A 17,589-nucleotide genomic window follows, 5' to 3' on the forward strand; every position below is an offset into this window, starting at 1 on the left:
CAATAAACCCTCTTGCTAATTGCATCTGCCTGTCTGGGGTCTGAGTCTCTGGGGCGTCCGCCGGGACATGTTGGCACCCGTGAGCGAGGGTCCAACATTTGGGGGCTCGTCCGGGATCCGAGACACCCCAGGCTCAATCCTAAGACCGGTAGGAGGTGAAGGCCCCGGTCTTTCAGCCAGGACCCCATGGGCACCCTGATCAGCTCCTGCAGATTCTCCTCACCACGGAGGAGAGACAGCGCGTCTACAGAAAAACGTCCCCGGGGCGGATGGGAGGCCGCCCCAGCTGCCTAATGAAATCGAGGATGTTTTCCCCTTGGTTGGCCCGACCTGGGACTACGACACTGCTGCTGGGAGGGAGCGGCTCCGTCTCTATCGCCAGGACAGGCTAAAGACGCTCCAGATCATCCAGCGCCAGATCTGGAAACCCCTTGCGGCTGTCTACCGCTCCGGAGACACAACCGACCCACACCCGTTCCAGATCGGTGGCTCCGTCTACGTCAGGAGACATCAGTCCAGGACGCTTGAGCCCCGCTGGAAGGGCCCATACACTGTACTACTGACCACCCCAACCGCCTTAAAGGTAGACGGCATTGCTGCTTGGGTCCACGCCTCACACGTCAAGCGCGCCCCATCAACGAGCACCGCTGATGCCAGCCAGGACGGACCCGGCGAGCCACCCCAATGGAAGCTCCACCGCACCCAAAACCCGCTCAAGATAAGACTTTCAAAAATTGTTCAATGACAGTTGTTATATTCCTACCTCTCCTAGTGCTCTTCACCTCCACCAAAGGTGACCCTCATGCCCTCAAAAGGTTAACCTGGCAGGTACTAACGTCTGGGGGTGACGAGGTCTGGTCTATAACTAAGACCGCCCCCGTGGGAACCTGGTGGCCTAACCTATATCCTGACCTATGCAAGCTAACCATAGGGGCCCTTAGCCCATGGGACCTAGAGGGATACTTCGACACCTCTAGAGCCCCTAACCGAGAAAGCCCTCCAGGGCGACTGGGATTAGACCCATGGGGAGCATGTGGCACGCCTGACAGAAGGGCCATGCTAAGCACTCTTCCCTTTTATGTCTGTCCCGGGTACCACAGAGATCGCAGGCTAAATCCCACCTGTGGAGGAGGGGAATACTTCTATTGTAAAAATTGGGGGTGCGAGACTACGGGGGACACAGGATGGGAGGCCCTCCTCCTCCTGGGATTACATCACTGTCAAGGCTAACTATACTCACCCGCGGTTACCAGGACCTCTGCAACACTACCGCCCCGATTTTAGGGACTGACTCTTACCTGGAGCCCCAGCCGGGAACTTGGTGGGCATGCAACAAAGGCCTCACCCCCTGTGTGTCAGCTAAGGTTCTAAATAGCTCAAACGACTTCTGTGTCATGGTGCAGATCATACCCAGGGTGTTCTATCACCCTGCTGAAACTCTAGAAAATCAGTATGATGAACATCCCACCCGTTTTCGGCGCGAACCTGTCTCCCTAACCCTAGCCGTTATGTTGGGACTAGGGGTCGCTACTGGGGTGGGTACTGGCGCAGCTGCTCTGATCCAGGGCTCACGACGTCATATAGAACTCCAGGCAGCTGTAGATGAGGATCTACGGGCACTAGAGGAGTCCGTTTCTAAGTTAGAACAGTCCCTCACCTCACTTTCAGAAGTAGGACTTCAAAACAGGAGAGGCTTGGATTTACTACTCCTGAAAGAGGGAGGCCTGTGTGCGGCCCTGGGAGAGGAATGCTGTTTCTATGCAGGCCATTCTGGAGTCATCAGAGACTCCATGGCCAAACTCAGGGATAGGCTAAATAAAAGACAAAGGGACCGGGAGGCCCAGCAGGGCTGGTTTAAAAGCTGGTTTAACCAGTCTCCCTGGATGACCACCCTAAGCTCTACCATTATGGGCCCTCTAGTTATCCTGCTCCTGCTGCTAACTTTCGGCCCCTGAATCCTTAACCAGCTGCTCCAGTTCATCCGAGAAAAAAATTGTCTATTACCCAAGCTCTGGTATTAACTCAACAATGTCGGGCCCTCCTAACTGAAAAAAATAAATGTTCCCTAAGATTTTAAGATTAAAATCAGCCCAAACAAGAGGAGGGAATAAAGAAACCTCCCCCCTTGTAAATAGGGCCAACCCTAATCCAGAGGCAGCCCATCCAGGCGCCTTCCTGAAATTTTAGCAACTAAAAGCATTCTGTTTACAATAAGAAAACCATTTCCCCCCACACCCTGATTGGAATGTCCCTGAATAGGTTCATGTTGACCCTCTGTGAAATCAATAACCTGAATGCTATGCGACTCCCGAGGTCCTTTTGTCTTTAAGCGGTTTTTTTGTTCCTTTTGCCTTTAAAAGATACCTGTAATTGCTAATCGGGGCTCTCTTCCTCCTTGGAGGCGGAGAGCCCGTTTGCTCAAACGTCCAATAAACCCTCTTGCTAATTGCAAAAAAAAAAAACAAAAAAACAAAATACCATGGACTTTCTTCAGAGAGTTGGAACAAATCATCTTAAGATTTGTGTGGAATCAAAAAATACCCTGAATACCCAGGGAAATATTAAAAAGAAAACCAGAGCCGGGGGCATCACAATGCCAGATTTCAGGTTGTACTACAAAGCTGTGGTCATCAAGACAGTGTGGTACTGGCACAAAAACAGACGCATAGATCAATGGAACAGAAGAGAGAATCCAGAAGTGGACCCTCAACTCTATGGTCAACTAATCTTCGACAAAGCAGGAAAGACTATCCACTGGAAAAAGGACAGTCTTCAATAAATGGTGCTGGGAAAATTGGACGGCCACGTGCAGAAGAATGAAACTAGCCCATTCTCTTACATCAGACACAAAGATAAAACTCAAAATGGAGAAAGATCTAAACTATATTTTTTTTATATTATTTATTTATGATAGTCATACAGAGAGACAGAGGCAGAGACAAGGCAGAGACACAGGCAGAGGGAGAAGCAGGCTCCATGCACCGGGAGCCTGACGTGGGATTCGATCCCGGGTCTCCAGGATCGCGCCCTGGGCCAAAGGCAGGCGCCAAACCGCTGCGCCACCCAGGGATCCCCTGGAGAAAGATCTAAATGTGAGACAAGAATCCATTAAAATCCTAGAGGAGAACACAGGCAACACCCTTTTTGAACTTGGCCACAGCAACCTCTTGCGAGATACATCTATGAAGGCAAAGCAAATAAAAGCAAAAATGAATCATTGGGACTTCATCAAGATATAAAGCTTCTGCACAGCAAAAGAAACAGTCAACAAAACTAAAAGACAACCTACAGAATGGGAGAAGATATTTGCAAATGACGTATCAGATAAAGGGCTAGTATCCAAGATCTATAAAGAACTTATTAAACTCAACAGCAAAGAAACAAACAACCCAATCATGAAATGGGCAAAAGACATGAACAGAAACTTCACAGAGGAAGACATAGACATGGCCAACAAGCACATGAGAAAATGCTCTGCATCACTTGCCATCAGGAAAATACAAATAAAAAACAAAAAACAAAAAACAAAAACAAAAACAAAAGGAAAATACAAATCAAAACCACAATGAGATACCACCTCACACCAGTGAGAATGGGGAAAATTAACAAGGCAGGAAACCACAAGTGTTGGAGAGGATGTGGAGAAAAGGGGAACCCTCTTACACTGTTGGTGGGAATGTGAACTGGTGCAGCCACTCTGGAAAACTGTGTGGAGGTTCCTCAAAGAGTTAAAAATAGAACTGCCCTATGACCCAGCAATTAAGATGCAGATGAAGTGAAACGCCAGAACACCTGCACCCCGATGTTTCTAGCAGCAATGTCCACAATAGCCCAACTGTGGAAGGAGCCTCGGTGTCCATCGAAAGATGATGGATCAAGAAGATGTGGTCTATGTATACAATGGAATATTCCTCAGCCATAGAAACGACAAGTACCCACCATTTGCTTCAATGTGGATGGAACTGGAGGATATCATGCTGAGTGAAGTAAGTCAGTTGGAGAAGGACAAACATTATATGGTCTCAGTCATTTGGGGAATATAAAAAGTAGTGAAAGGGAATAAAGGGGAAAGAGAAAATTAGTGGGACATATCAGAAAGGGAGACAGAACATGAAAGACTCTAACTCTGGGTAATGAACAAGGGGTGGTGGAAAGGGAGGTGGGCAGGGGGTGGGGGTTACTGGGTGACGGGCATTGAGGGGGGCACTTGATGGGATGAGCACTGGGTGATATGCTATAGGTTGGCAAATTGAACTCCAATTTAAAAAAATAATTAATTTTTTTAAAATGAATTAAATAAATAAATAAATATTAAAAACAATAAAAAAAAAAAAAGGAAAAAGCCAGTATCAGATAAAGGGCCACATAAGACCCCATGCCATAGGTTTGGCCAGATCAGACATTGGAGCAAGGAATGTCCAAATAAATGCTCTCTACAAGGACCATGTCCAGTCTGTGAGAAAGGTCATTGGAAGAGAGACTGTCTTCATCTCCAGAAAAAAAGGAAGAGAGGAACTTACTTCCCCAACTGAGAGCAGGAATCTGAGGAACTGATATGGCAGGCCCTAGGCTGGTCCAGCTGCCTTTGATATCAAGATGACTGAGCCCCAAGATACCCTGGATGTGCAAGGTAAGTTTATCAATTTCCTTATTGATACAGGAACCACTAACTCTGTTTTTTTTTTTTTAAGATTTTATTTATTTATTCATAAGAGACACAGAGGGGGAGGGCAGAGACACAGGCAGAGGGAGAAGCAGGCTCAATGCAGGAAGCCCGACGTGGGACTGAATCCCAGGTCTCCAGGATCAGGCCCTGGGCCGAAGGCGGCGCTAAACCGCTGAGCCACCCGGGCTGCCCAACACTTTACTCTGTTCTTAGCACTCAGGCCCTTCTTGTCTTTCTAACCATAACATTGTTGTCATAGAGGGGAAACTAAAACATGCTCTCAGACAGTGCCTCTAACTTGTAAACACAAAAGTCATTTGGTGGGGATGCCTAGGTGGCTCAGTAGGCTGGGCATCTGGTTTTGGCTTAGGTCATGATCTCAGGGTCCTAGGATTGAGTTCTGTGTCAGTCTCCCTCCTCAGTGGGGAGCCTGCTTCTACTTTTCTCCTGCCTCATGCTACCTCTCTCATTATCTCTGTCTCCCTCTCTCAAATAGATAAAATATTTTTTTAAAAAATCATTTGGTCACTCTTGTTTTTCTAGTCCCTTCATCGTGTCCCACCCCATTACTTGAATGAGACTTAATGTATAAACTAGGGAGCAGATTTGCTCTTACCAAAGCGAAGAATGGCTTATTTGCTTTAACACTTGGAGAATTAAAACCGTACCCTGATATCCTTTCCAAAATCTGGAAGGAAGTAAAACCAAAGGACTGGGATTGCAATGTCCCTGGAGGGGCTCTTAAGGCTCAGCCAGTTAAAGTGACTTTAAAGGACCCAACCCATATACTTCAAAAAAACAATATCCCTTAAAACCAGAGGCAAACACTAGGTTAATAATCATGTATTGATAAAATGTCTCAAGAATTCTTTTTTGACTGCTGTGCTCAATGATCCTGCATCAGGGGCTTCAAAGTGCACTTCAAATATTGGGAATTATCCCACTTATAGTAATCATAACTACCTCCCTGATGCATTATATTCTTTCAAAAGCTTTAAGTGCACCAGAACACCAGAAAAGGAACCAAGGATGACTGAGTTAAAGAATGTACATCTGAATTCATAACCCATAAATGTCACAGAGACAAAGGGAAATAATCGTGACCTATGAATGCCACGCAAGGGATCAACAAAAGCTTCAAGAACTTCAGAGCAGTAGCTGACAGTGGTGTTCATGCCTTACATTTTGATCATATCTCTCAGTTAAGATAAAAGTCTGACCAAAAGGAGGGAATTTTTTTTTTAATGTTTTACTTATTTATTCTTCAGAGGCACAGAGAGAGGCAGAGACATGGGCAGAGGAAGAAGCAGACTCCCTACTGAGCAGGAGTGTGATGTGGAACTCGATACCAGGACCCCAGGATCACAAACTGAGCTGAAGGCAGATGCTAAACCACTGAGCCACCCAGGCATCCCAAAGGAGAGGATTCTTAAAAAGAAAACTACAGGCCCCAAATGGCATAATTTAGGTTAACATCCCAAATTAGTAGACCCAAGTTAATATCTAACCTAACTGCAGTTCCAATACCCAGAAATGTGACGTTTAACCAGTCAACATCAAATTTCCTGGTCAATTCTAGAAACTTGAATGATAGTCCCTACTACTCCACTTATTTATTTATTTATTTATTTATTTATTTGCCATAGGACATAATAAACTTTTATTTTTTTAATATTGCCCCTAACCATTACTCTGTGGCTTGAACTAGCTCCCATAAAAAGAAAGTTACTTCTGCTCACCTGTGAAATACGAGTTGAAGCCAGAATAATGACTTCCCTCTCCAAAGAAAGACTGCAGATGAGGAAGACACTGAGGATTGCATCTGTCAGAGCTCCTCATTTGTTAAGTCATGGTAAATAAAATTAGAAGGCTGGGGGAGACAGACGGGTGGGCAAGAGATAAAAGAGGTCAAAGAAATAAAAAAGTATATAGTATTAAAAGATAAGGATCAAAACAGCTTCCAGAGAAACAGCTTGATTGTTTAGTCATGGTGACTAGTTACTGAGAAGCCCACAGGACCAGATGATTGTGTAGTTCCTGGTGCTAGAGAGAGGTTGTTTACATAGGATACGAGGTGATGAGGGATGGTGAGGAGGTTGAGGCCACCAGGGACTGATGCAGTCACCAGAAAACTGTCTAAGAGAGAGAGGAAAGAAGCCTAGAAAGAACCAGCATGAGACCATTAGGACTGGAGGTGCCCATGTCCCATACAAAGAGAGGAGTCTGCAGCACTGTTATGATCTTTGGATCTGAGTGTCATAGCCCTTACAGAATCCAGACATGATCGCAGCACAGATAAGGGTACTGTCTGCTGCCCAGATTATCTCCAGCCTCTGGGAACTGTGTTGAATTAAATGGAATGGAGATAAACACCTGGGAGAAGTCTAAGAGAGGAATTGTCATATCTTTTGTGAGAAAAAGGTGTCCTCAATTCAGAGCTATCCTCAGCCACTTCCACATGAACCAGAGATCACCCCTGCTTTCATGTGTGTGTCTTCTCAGAGTTAATCGGTGACCAACAGAGAGAAAAAGAGCAAAGGGCCCCAGAGCTGAGAGACCAACGGTGACTAGGGGAAAGATGACAAGGTGGCCCTTTCTAAGGAAGCTCTCAGCACAGACTGCAACAGATCTAAGTATCCAAGGGCCTTAACCATGGCTTGGATAAATTTTGCACAGAATAATTTCAGAAGGAAACAGGATGTGGTCTGAAGGAGATTTTTTTTTCTTTTTTATTCCCATTCTAAGTATCTAATTTCCATACAAATAGAACCTAAGAGTAGAATAAAGAGATAATGGAACAATTCTAAGTAGTTGAAAAGTCATTCCTAATTTTTAAAAAAATTGTTCATAATTACTTTGTTTTAACTTCATGTATCTTAACCAACTAGGATCAACTACCTTCTGCATAGTACTTTCACCCTGTGTATTTCCAAATGACAGAAAAACATTTGTACACATTAGAGTAGTTAACACAGAATGAATTTTCTAACCCCCCCTCCATTTAAATACATGCTCTACTCTACATACCCATACTTACACATACTTACATTGCATCTACATGGAGAATAAATGCAGGTCCCACAAATCAGGTTCTGCTATCTCAAATACGTAAAATGTAAGACATGTAAAACACATCTACTGTTTTTCAAATCTTAAGTTTGTTGTTGCAGCCAATTTGTGACATCTCTTCTAAACAGACATGAAGCATATTTTTTTTCTCCCTTTCTTGCCGCAGCAATCCCGGAACTGTGCCAGTGGTAGGGGATCATTATGATCTCCCAGGTCTTTACCCTAAATGCAGAGGGTCCTTCTCAAACACTCTTCCATACAGGGCCATAACTAAGACAGGCAGAGAGGCTCTGCTCTCGCTCCTCAGACTGCCATCTCTTGAAACCTGATCAAAGAAAGGAAAGGATTAACTGCAGTGCAGAGCTTTGCTTTCCAGCCCAGAGGCCTTCTCTGACAACCTCGCTCTAAAATAGTAACATGTGTACAGGATTTGGTGTCAGAAGATCCATGTGTCAGATCTAAAGGTCGAATAGGAGAGACATTTGGGTGAGACTGCAGTGAGTAAACTATGGCACAGGTGGGTAAAAAAAATGATGTATAAAAACTTCTTTTAACTCATGAAATATTATCATTATTGGTCTTGTCATAACAACTTCTTAAAATAACATACCCACAAAATAAGCTGTAGATGTTTTATTTAATATGTTTAATTTAATGTGTTCTACACCATGTAAATAAAGAGAACATCAGTTGCCATCATCCACAATCAGTATTTCTTCTTTAATTTTCCATAACCCTACAGTGGCTGATGAAGATAGTTGGAAGACAGGCAGACAAGGCCCCCCTCCCCAAGAGGAAACCACCCTAAAAAGGAATTTACAGCACCCTGGAAAGAGCCCTCCACCCCTTCCCATGCCATAGATAGATTGCAAAAAGCAGACTGGGTGGCAGGCACACAGAGGATTAATCAGATTATTTTATTTATTTATTTATTTATTTATTTATTTATTTATTTATTTTATTGGAGTTCAATTTGCCAACCTATAGCATAACACCCAGTGCTCATCCCACCCAGTGCCCCCCTCAGTGCCTGTCACACAGTCCCCTCCACCCACCACCCACCTCCCTTTCTACCACCCATTGTTCGTTTCCCAGAGTTAGGGGTCTCTCAAGTACTGTCTCCCTTTCTGATATTTCCCACTCATTTTTTCTCCTTTCCCTTTTATTCCCTTTCACTATTTTTTATATTCCCCAAATGAATGAGACCGTATAATGTTTGTCCTTCTCTGATTGACTTATTTCACTCAGCGTAATACCCTCCAGTTCCAACCATGTTGAAGCAAATGGTGGGTATTTGTCATTTCTGATGGCTGAGGAATATTCCATTGTATACATAGACCACAGCTTCTTTATCCATCATCTTTCGATGGACACCGAGGCTCCTTCCACAGTTTGGCTTCTGTGGACATTGCTGCTAGAAACATCGGGGTGCAGGTGTCCCGGCGTTTCATTGCATCTGAATCTTTGGGGTAAATCCCCAGCAGTGCAATTGCTGGGTCATAGGGCAGGTCTATTTTTAACTCTTTGAGGAACCTCCACACAGTTTTCCAGAGTGGCTGCACCAGTTCACATTCCCACCAACAGTACAAGAGGGTTCCCTTTCTCCGCATCCTCTCCAACATTTGTGGTTTCCTGCCTTGTTAATTTTCCCCATTCTCACTGGTGTCAGGTGGTATCTCATTGTGGTTTTGATTTGTATTTCCCTGATTGCAAGTGATACGGAGCATTTTCTCATGTGCTCGTTGGCCATGTCCATGTCTTCCTCTGTGAGATTTCTCTTCATGTCTTTTGCCCATTTCATGGTTGGATTGTTTGTTTCTTTGGTGTTGAGTTAATAAGTTCTTTATAGATCTTGGAAACTAGCCCTTTATCTGATAGGTCATTGGCAAATATCCTCTCCCATCCTGTAGGTTGTCTTTTAGTTTTGTTGACTGTATCCTTTGCTGTGCAAAAGCTTCTTATCTTGATGAAGTCCCAATAATAAATTTTTGCTTTTGTTTCTTTTGCCTTCGTGGATGTATCTTGCAAGAAGTTACTGTGGCTGAGTTCAAAAACGGTGTTGCCTGTGTTCTCCTCTAGGATTTTGATGGAATCTTGTCTCACATTTAGATCTTTCATCCATTTTGAGTTTATCTTTGTGTATGGTGCAAGAGAGTGGTCTAGTTTCATTCTTCTGCATGTGGATGTCCAATTTTCCCAGCACCATTTATTGAAGTGACTGTCTTTCTTCCAGCGGATAGTCTTTCCTCCTTTGTCGAATATTACTTGGCCATAAAGTTCAGGGTCCACTTCTGGATTCTCTATTCTGTTCCATTAATCTATGTGTTTGTTTTTGTGCCAGTACCACACTGTCTTGATGACCACAGCTTTGTAGTACAACCTGAAATCTGGCATTGTGATGCCCCGGCTCTGGTTTTCTTTTTTAAAATTCCCCTGGCTATTCGGGGTCTTTTCTGATTCCACACAAATCTTAAAATAATTTGTTCTAACTCTCTGAAGAAAGTCCATGGTATTGTGATAGGGATTGCATTAAACGTGTACATTGCCCTGGGTAACATTGACATTTTCACAATATTAATTCTGCCAATCCATGAGCATGGAATATTTCTCCATCTCTTTGCGTCTTCCTCAATTTCTTTCAGAAGTGTTCTATAGTATTTAGGGTATAGATCCTTTACCTCTTTGGTTAGTTTTATTCCTAGGGATCTTATGCTTTTGGGTGCAATTGTAAATGGGATTGACTCCTGGATTTCTCTTTCTTGAGTCTCATTGTTAGTGTATAGAAATGCCACTGATTTCTGGGCATTGATTTTGTATCCTGCCACGCTACCAAATTGCTGTATGAGTTCTAGCAATCTTGGGGTGGAGGCTTTTGGGTTTTCTATGTAGAGTTTCATCTCATCGGCGAAGAGGGAGAGTTTGACTTCTGCTTTACCAATTTGAATGCCTTTTATGTCTTTTTGTTGTCTGATTGCTGAGGCGAGGACTTCCAGTACTATGTTGAATAGCAGTGGTGAGAGTGGACATCCCTGTCTTGTTCCTGATCTTAGGGGAAAGGCTCCCAGTGCTTCCCCATTGAGAATGATATTTGCTGTGGGCTTTTTGTAGATGGCTTTTAAGATGTTGAGGAATGTTCCCTCTATCCCTACACTCCGAAGAGTTTTGATCAGGAATGGATGCTGTATTTTGTCAAATGCTTTCTCTGCATCTAATGAGAGGATCATATGGTTCTTGGTTTTTCTCTTGCTGATATGATGAATCACATTTGATTGTTTTACAACTGTTGAACCAGCCTTGTGTCCCGGGTATAAATCCTACTTGGTCATGGTGAATAATTTTCTTAATGTGTGGTTGGATCCTCTTGGCTAGTATCTTGTTGAGAATTTCTGCAGCCATGTTCATCAGGGATATTGGTCTGTAATTCTCCTTTTTGGTGGGGTCTTTGTCTGGTTTGGGAATTAAGGTGATGCTGGCCTCATAGAACAAATTTGGAAGTACTCCATCTCTTTCTATCTTTCCAAACAGCTTTAGTAGAATAGGTATGGTTTCTTCTTTAAACGTTTGATAGAATTCCCCTGGGAAGCCATCTGGCCCTGGACTCTTGTGTCTTGGGCGGTTTTTGATGACTGCTTCAATTTCCTCCCTGGTTATTGGCCTGTTCAGGTTTTCTATTTCTTCCTGTTCCAGTTTTGGTAGTTTGTGGCTTTCCAGGAATGTGTCCATTTCTTCTAGATTGCCTAATTTATTGGCGTAGAGCTGTTCATAATATGTTTTTAAAATCGTTTGTATTTCCTTGGTGTTGGTAGAGATCTCTCCTTTCTCATTCATGATTTTATTAATTTGAGTCTGCTCTCTCTTCTTTTTAATAAGGCTGGCTAATGGTTTATCCATCTTATTAATTCCTTCAAAGAACCAACTCCTGGTTCTGTTGATCTGTTCCACAGTTCTTCTGGTCTCGATTTCGTTGAGTTCTGCTCAAACCTTTATTTTTTTAAAATTTTTTTTTAATTTATTATTTATGATGGTCACACAGAGAGAGAGAGAGAGAGGCAGAGACATAGGCAGAGGGAGAAGCAGGCTCCATGCACCGGGAGCCCGATGTGGGATTCGATCCCGGGTCTCCAGGATCACGCCCTGGGCCAAAGGCAGGCGCCAAATCGCTGCGCCACCCAGGGATCCCTGCTCAAACCTTTATTAACTCTCTTCTTCTGCTGGGCGTAGGGTCCATTTGCTGTTTTTTCTGTAGCTCCTTTATGTGTAAGGTTAGCTTTTGTATTTGAGTTCTTTCCAGTTTTTGAATGGATGCTTGTATTGCAGTGTATTTCCCCCTCACGACTGTTTTCCTGCATCCCAAAGATTTTGAACGGTTGTATCTTCATTCTCATTAGTTTCCATGAATCTAATTCTTCCTTAATTTCCTGGTTCACCCTTTCATCTTTTAGCAGGATGGTCCTTAACCTCCACGTGTTTGAGGTCCTTCCAAACTTCTTGTTGTCATTTAGTTCTAATTTCAAGGCATTATGGTCAGAGAATATGCAGGGGACGATCCCAATCTTTTGGTATCGGTTCAGACCCAATATGTGACCCAGTATGTCGTCTATTCTGGGGAAAGTTGCATGTGCCCTTCAGAAGAATGTGTATTCAGTTGAGTTTTTGGATTTAAAGTTCTGTAGATATCTGTGAAATCCATCTGGTCCAGTGTATCGTTTAAAGCTCTCGTTTCTTTGGAGATGTTGTGCTTAGAAGACCTATCAAGGGTAGAAGGAGCTAGATTGAAGTCACCAAGTATAAGTGTATTATTATCAAAGTATTTCTTCAGTTTGGTTATTAATTGGTTTAAATATTTGGCAGCTCCCACATTCAGGGCATATATATTGAGGATTGTTAAGTCCTCTTGTTGGATAGATCCTTTGAGAATGATATAGTGTCCCTCTTCATCTCTCACTACAGTCTTCAGGGTAAATTTTAGTTTATCTGATATAAGGATGGCTACCCCTGATTTCTTTTGAGGACCATTTGAATGGTGAATGGTTCTCCAACCTTTTATTTTCAGGCTGTAGGTGTCCTTCTGTCTAAAATGAGTCTCTTGTAGACAGCAAATAGATGGGTCCTGCTTTTTTATCCAGTCTGAAACCCTGTGCCTTTTGATGGGGTCATTAAGCCTGTTCACGTTCATAGTTAGTATTGAAAGATATGAGTTTAGTGTCACCATGATATCAATTCAGTCCTTGTTTTTGTGGATTGTTCCACTGAACTTCTTCTTAAAGGGGAATTTTAAGAGTCCCCCTTAAAATTTCTTGCAGAGCTGGTTTGGAGGTCACATATTCTTTCAGTTCCTGCCTGTCTTGGAAGCTCTTTATCTCTCCTTCCATTTTGAATGAGAGCCTTGCTGGATAAAGTATTCTCGGTTGCATGTTCTTCTCATTTAGGACCCTGAATATATCCTGCCAGCCCTGTCCGGCCTGCCAGGTCTCTGTGGAGAGGTCTGCTGTTACCCTAATACTCCTCGCCATAGAAGTCAGGGATTTCTTGTCTCTTGCTGCTTTAAGGATCTTCTCTTTATCTTTGGAATTTGCAAGCTTCACTATTAAATAGCTTCACTATTAAATGTGGAGGTGTTGAATGGTTTTTATTGATTTTAGGGGGGGATCTCTCTATTTCCTGGATCTGAATGCCTGCTTCCCTTCCCAGATTAGGAAAGTTTTCAGCTATGATTTGTTCAAATACATATTCTGGCCCTCTGTCCCTTTTGACACCCTCGGGAACCCCAATTAAACGTAGTCTTTTCTTCCTCAGGCTGTCGTTTATTTCCCTTAATCTATCTTCATGGTCTTTTAGTTGTTTGTGTCTTTTTCCTCAGTTTCCCTCTTTGCCATCAACTTGTCTTCTATGTCACTCACTCATTCTTCCACCTCGTTAACCCTCGTCGTTAGGACTTCTAGTTTGGATTGCATCTCATTCAATTGATTTTTCATTTCTGCCTGATTGGATCTAAATTCTGCAGTCGAGAAGTCTCTTGAGTCCTTTATGCTTTTTTCTAGAGCCACCAGTAGCTATATAATAGTGCTTCTGAATTGGCTTTCTGACATTGAATTGTAATCCAGATTTTGTAACTCTGTGGGAGAGAGGACTGTTTCTGATTCTTTCTTTTGAGGTGAGGTTTTCCTTCTAGTCATTTTGCTCAGTGCAGAGTGGCCAAAAACAAGTTGTTTTGGGGAAAAGAGAAAAAGAGAGAGAAAGAAGGAAAGAAAAGAGAAAAAGAAAAAAGGAAGGAGAAAGGAAAGAAGAGAAGAAAAAGAAAAAGAAAAAGAAAGGGGGAAAAAAGGGTGGGGTAAGCAATCAAAAATCAAAAAGAAAAGAAAAACACGGGGGAGTATCTTCTGATTCTATATACTCTAAGTCCCTTGACTTCCCTTGGAACTGGTCCGTCCAGCTGGTCTTCTGGGGGAGGGGCCTGCGGTGCTGATTTTCAGGTGTTAGCACTTGGGGGAGCTGCTCCGCCCCTGCCTGGTGCAGGGCTCAGTGGGGGTTGTTCACCCCGTGAGGCCCCAGGAGGAACAGCCCTAGTGGCGGGGCCAGCTCTGCAGCCCTGGAGTCAGCTCCCGCAGTAGCTCCGGGGCTCTCCGTCTGCAGGGCCTGGAGGCTCCGGGGCGGGCCGCTGATCTGCTCAGCTCGGGGCAGGAGCCTCCTTGCTGTCCTGGGCCCTCCCGGCCTCTGCCTGTCCTGGGGGGAGGCCGGATCCTGGGCTGTGTCCCGGCGCCCTGTGCTCCGGGGCCTGCGCTGTTGGATTCGCGCTCCCGCCCCGCAGCCCCATCCGCGGAGCCTCCCCCAAGCCCCTCCGAGCTGCTCCAGGCCCCGCGGTGCGGGCTGCAGCCCTTAGGGAGCTCGGGGCATCTCCCGGGGCGCAGGTGCCTGTTAGTGTCCCCAGGAGCCCGAGGGCATCCCCGCCCTCCTGGGTCCTGCTCCACCTCCCTGCGAGCCCCTTTCCGCCCGGGAAGGTTGGTGCAGCTCCTGCTCCTCCGGGACGGGGCTCTCCTGTCCTGGGGACACTCTCCCCGGCCTCAGTTCGGCTCCTCGCGGGGCGCCTCCCCCTTGGAGGCCTTTTTTTCTTTATTTCTTTTTCCCCGTCTTCCTACCTGATAGAAGGGCGAACTCTTCTCACTGTAGCGTTCCAGCTGGTCTCTCTTTAAACCTCAGGCCGAATTCGTAGATTTTCAGGGTGATTCGAAGGTTATGTAGGTAATTTGGTGGGGACAGTTGATTTGGGGACCCTCCTCTTCTGCCATATCGCCCCTCCTCCTCAGTCATGCATCTTGATTGCACTGCATTATGATGTGAAATGAACTTTTTACTCTGGACTCCAGTTGAAGACAGTTTGAAACAAGTTGCTCTAAAGTAACCTGACACAAAACAAGAATGCATGGAAGTTGCAGTCTTTTAAAATTGACTCTGGCTGGCTGAGAACAAATCAATCCAGTTTATATTTTATTTTGCAGCCAAGAAAGCGGATTCTGATCTTGCTAAGACTAAACAAATAAAGCATTCTGGGGGAAATACTTCAGTGATAAATGAAGTGATAAATGAGGCTTTGGAATATTGGTGAGGTCTATAGCTGATGAGCAAGAAAAAATGCTGCTGCTCTCCCGGGCTTTAAGGGATGGCTGATTATATACCTGGGAAGTGGAAGGGTTTTGAGGATAGTGTACTCTCTAAGGAATTTTGGAAGCAAGGTTTCCAGAACTCTAAGGGGGCTGGCTATTATTGGGAAAGGGTCACTTATTACCATCTAATAAAACCTGAGTATTGCGACCTTTCAGATGTGTATCAGTGGGCCAGGTGCTTGGGGGATGATTGCCAACATGTATCTTGGGGGTTTAAAGATAAAGGAAATTTTTAAAGGAATTTTTATATTTTAAAGTAGACTCACAGGGTCCTGGGGGTTGGACTAATATTGTCTTCTGCCCTTAGCAAAGTATGAACATCGAGGTGGTTGAGTCCTTAGAGGAAGGTCCCTCTGCCTGTTTCAAGGACTTGTCAATGGGCTTTGTCTTCAGCTGGTGCTCTGTTCCCCCATAATTAATGTTATACCAACTAACTGAATCCAGCACAATTTTTAAAGAAATGCAGTAATGGGGCACCTGGGTAGCTCATGTCATGATCCCAGGATCCTGGGATGGAGCCCTGCATTGGCTCGCTGCTCAGCTGAAAGCCTGCTTCTCCCTCTCCTACTGCCTCTGCTTGTGCACTCTCTCTCTTTCTCAAATAAAATCTTTATAAAAAATAAAAATAAATGTAGTGATGATCTAGTAAAAAAAAAAAAACTAAGAAAAACATCCATTCTAATAAATTGAAGCATTTTTTACCTGTATGTAATATTGATATTCTACTGTGTGCAGTACATCAAAAGCACCTAGGGCATACACTTGATCTGTTCGCTTCTCAGACATCTTGTAAGTTAAGTGACCACATAGATCTTTCTGGCAAACTGCATAATTTCCTGTGTTTCTCTTAAGCTCAATGAAGGAGAGTTCATCAAAATAAAGCATTCCCAGAAAATTTGACTGCTCAGACAAGGATGGCTTGACACTGCTGGCATAAGCACTCCAATCAACAACCACAAGGATAGGTGGGTTCTCTTCGAGGCTGGGACTTCAATTCTGAGAGCATGAGCTGGCCACTCTCTGATTTCATGTCATAGTGATACACTTTGACCACTTCTAGAGTGCAGATTCCACTCCCTATGGAAGTTAACACAAAGTAACACAAGTATCGGTTCCAAATTTCGCATGATCATAAAACGATGGAATCCCATTAGAAATCCCATTCCCATAAAAAATGAAATATAACTTTATCAAAGCATAAGCACTTTCAGCACAATGAAGGAGATAGCTTGTTATACTGACATGGTTCCAACTTGACTCTGTGTCCTCCATAAGGTACTTGGACTGAAATTAGCAATTGACTTAGGCAGCTTCTCTTTTTTTATATAAGCTCCCCCCTTTTTTAAGGCAACTTAACAACAATGAGAAAATTCCCCAACACAAAGAATAATTTTAGCTCTCTACTGACCTGTCTAATTTATTTGTGCTTAAGTTTCCTCATCTGGATCAATGAATAATCAAGCAGTCAGGAGGAGAGCCTACATGAGCTTGACCATGGATGCTAGGAAGGATAAATTCTAAAGATCTGCTTAAGTCTCAAATGATTTTATCACCTCAACAACAAGCTGTATTTTACTAATGGACATTGGCTGCAAATTCTTTACATCTGGCTTTGGTTTTTGGTGAATTTGTTTTTGTTTATGTGACTTGACTTCTCTTTACCTCCGATTTCCCTCCTGTGAAGTTGAGATAAAAATGTTTTGTGGAGGCCGAGAAAATTAGGGCCATTCAAGTTTAAGATTGGCACAAGACAGCCATTTTAGCTTTGGCAGCCATCTCAGGCCATCTGACCAGGCCACGGTGACGAGGTACTGAACCTTACCCCGGCTACAGAAAAAAACACAAAGCGTGCCCTTATCGGAATAAGGAAGCAAGATCTTGTGAGACCTCTTTATTGGAGCTTCTCACACCCCCACCCTTACTGAAAAACCCCACCTTACCCCTAGACCAGCCCATGAAAACCCAATTGTAACCCCCCTCGGGGTCCAAGTCCCTGCTCCGCTGTGTCGGGTATACTTGGACTCAAGCTCAAGTTTGTTAATACACCCTCATGGACTTGCATCGGTGTCAGCTCCTTGGTGGTTTTCTCGGATTCGCAATCTTGGGCACAACATTTAGGGGCTCTTCCGGGATCCGAGAGGCCCCCAGGACCCCATCCAGAGGGTTCCAGGCCTGGTGAGTACTGAACTGTTT

At 44.1% G+C, this 17,589-nt stretch overlaps 1 protein-coding gene across 1 annotated transcript in view; it reads right to left on the reverse strand.

Moving 5' to 3' along the window:
• Positions 1–16,441, reverse strand: part of VNN3 (vanin 3) — a 35,688-nt gene extending 19,247 nt beyond the window's left edge. The window contains 3 exon segments of the mRNA XM_041732204.1: positions 7,714–8,060; positions 16,099–16,353; positions 16,355–16,441. Of these exon segments, the coding sequence (XP_041588138.1) occupies positions 7,953–8,060; positions 16,099–16,353; positions 16,355–16,426 (435 nt within the window). The 5' untranslated portion in view covers positions 16,427–16,441 and the 3' untranslated portion in view covers positions 7,714–7,952.
• Positions 16,442–17,589: the final 1,148 nt, after the last annotated feature.

The sequence above is a fragment of the Vulpes lagopus genome, chromosome 2 (assembly GCF_018345385.1).
Source record: "Vulpes lagopus strain Blue_001 chromosome 2, ASM1834538v1, whole genome shotgun sequence".
NCBI lineage: Eukaryota > Metazoa > Chordata > Mammalia > Carnivora > Canidae > Vulpes > Vulpes lagopus.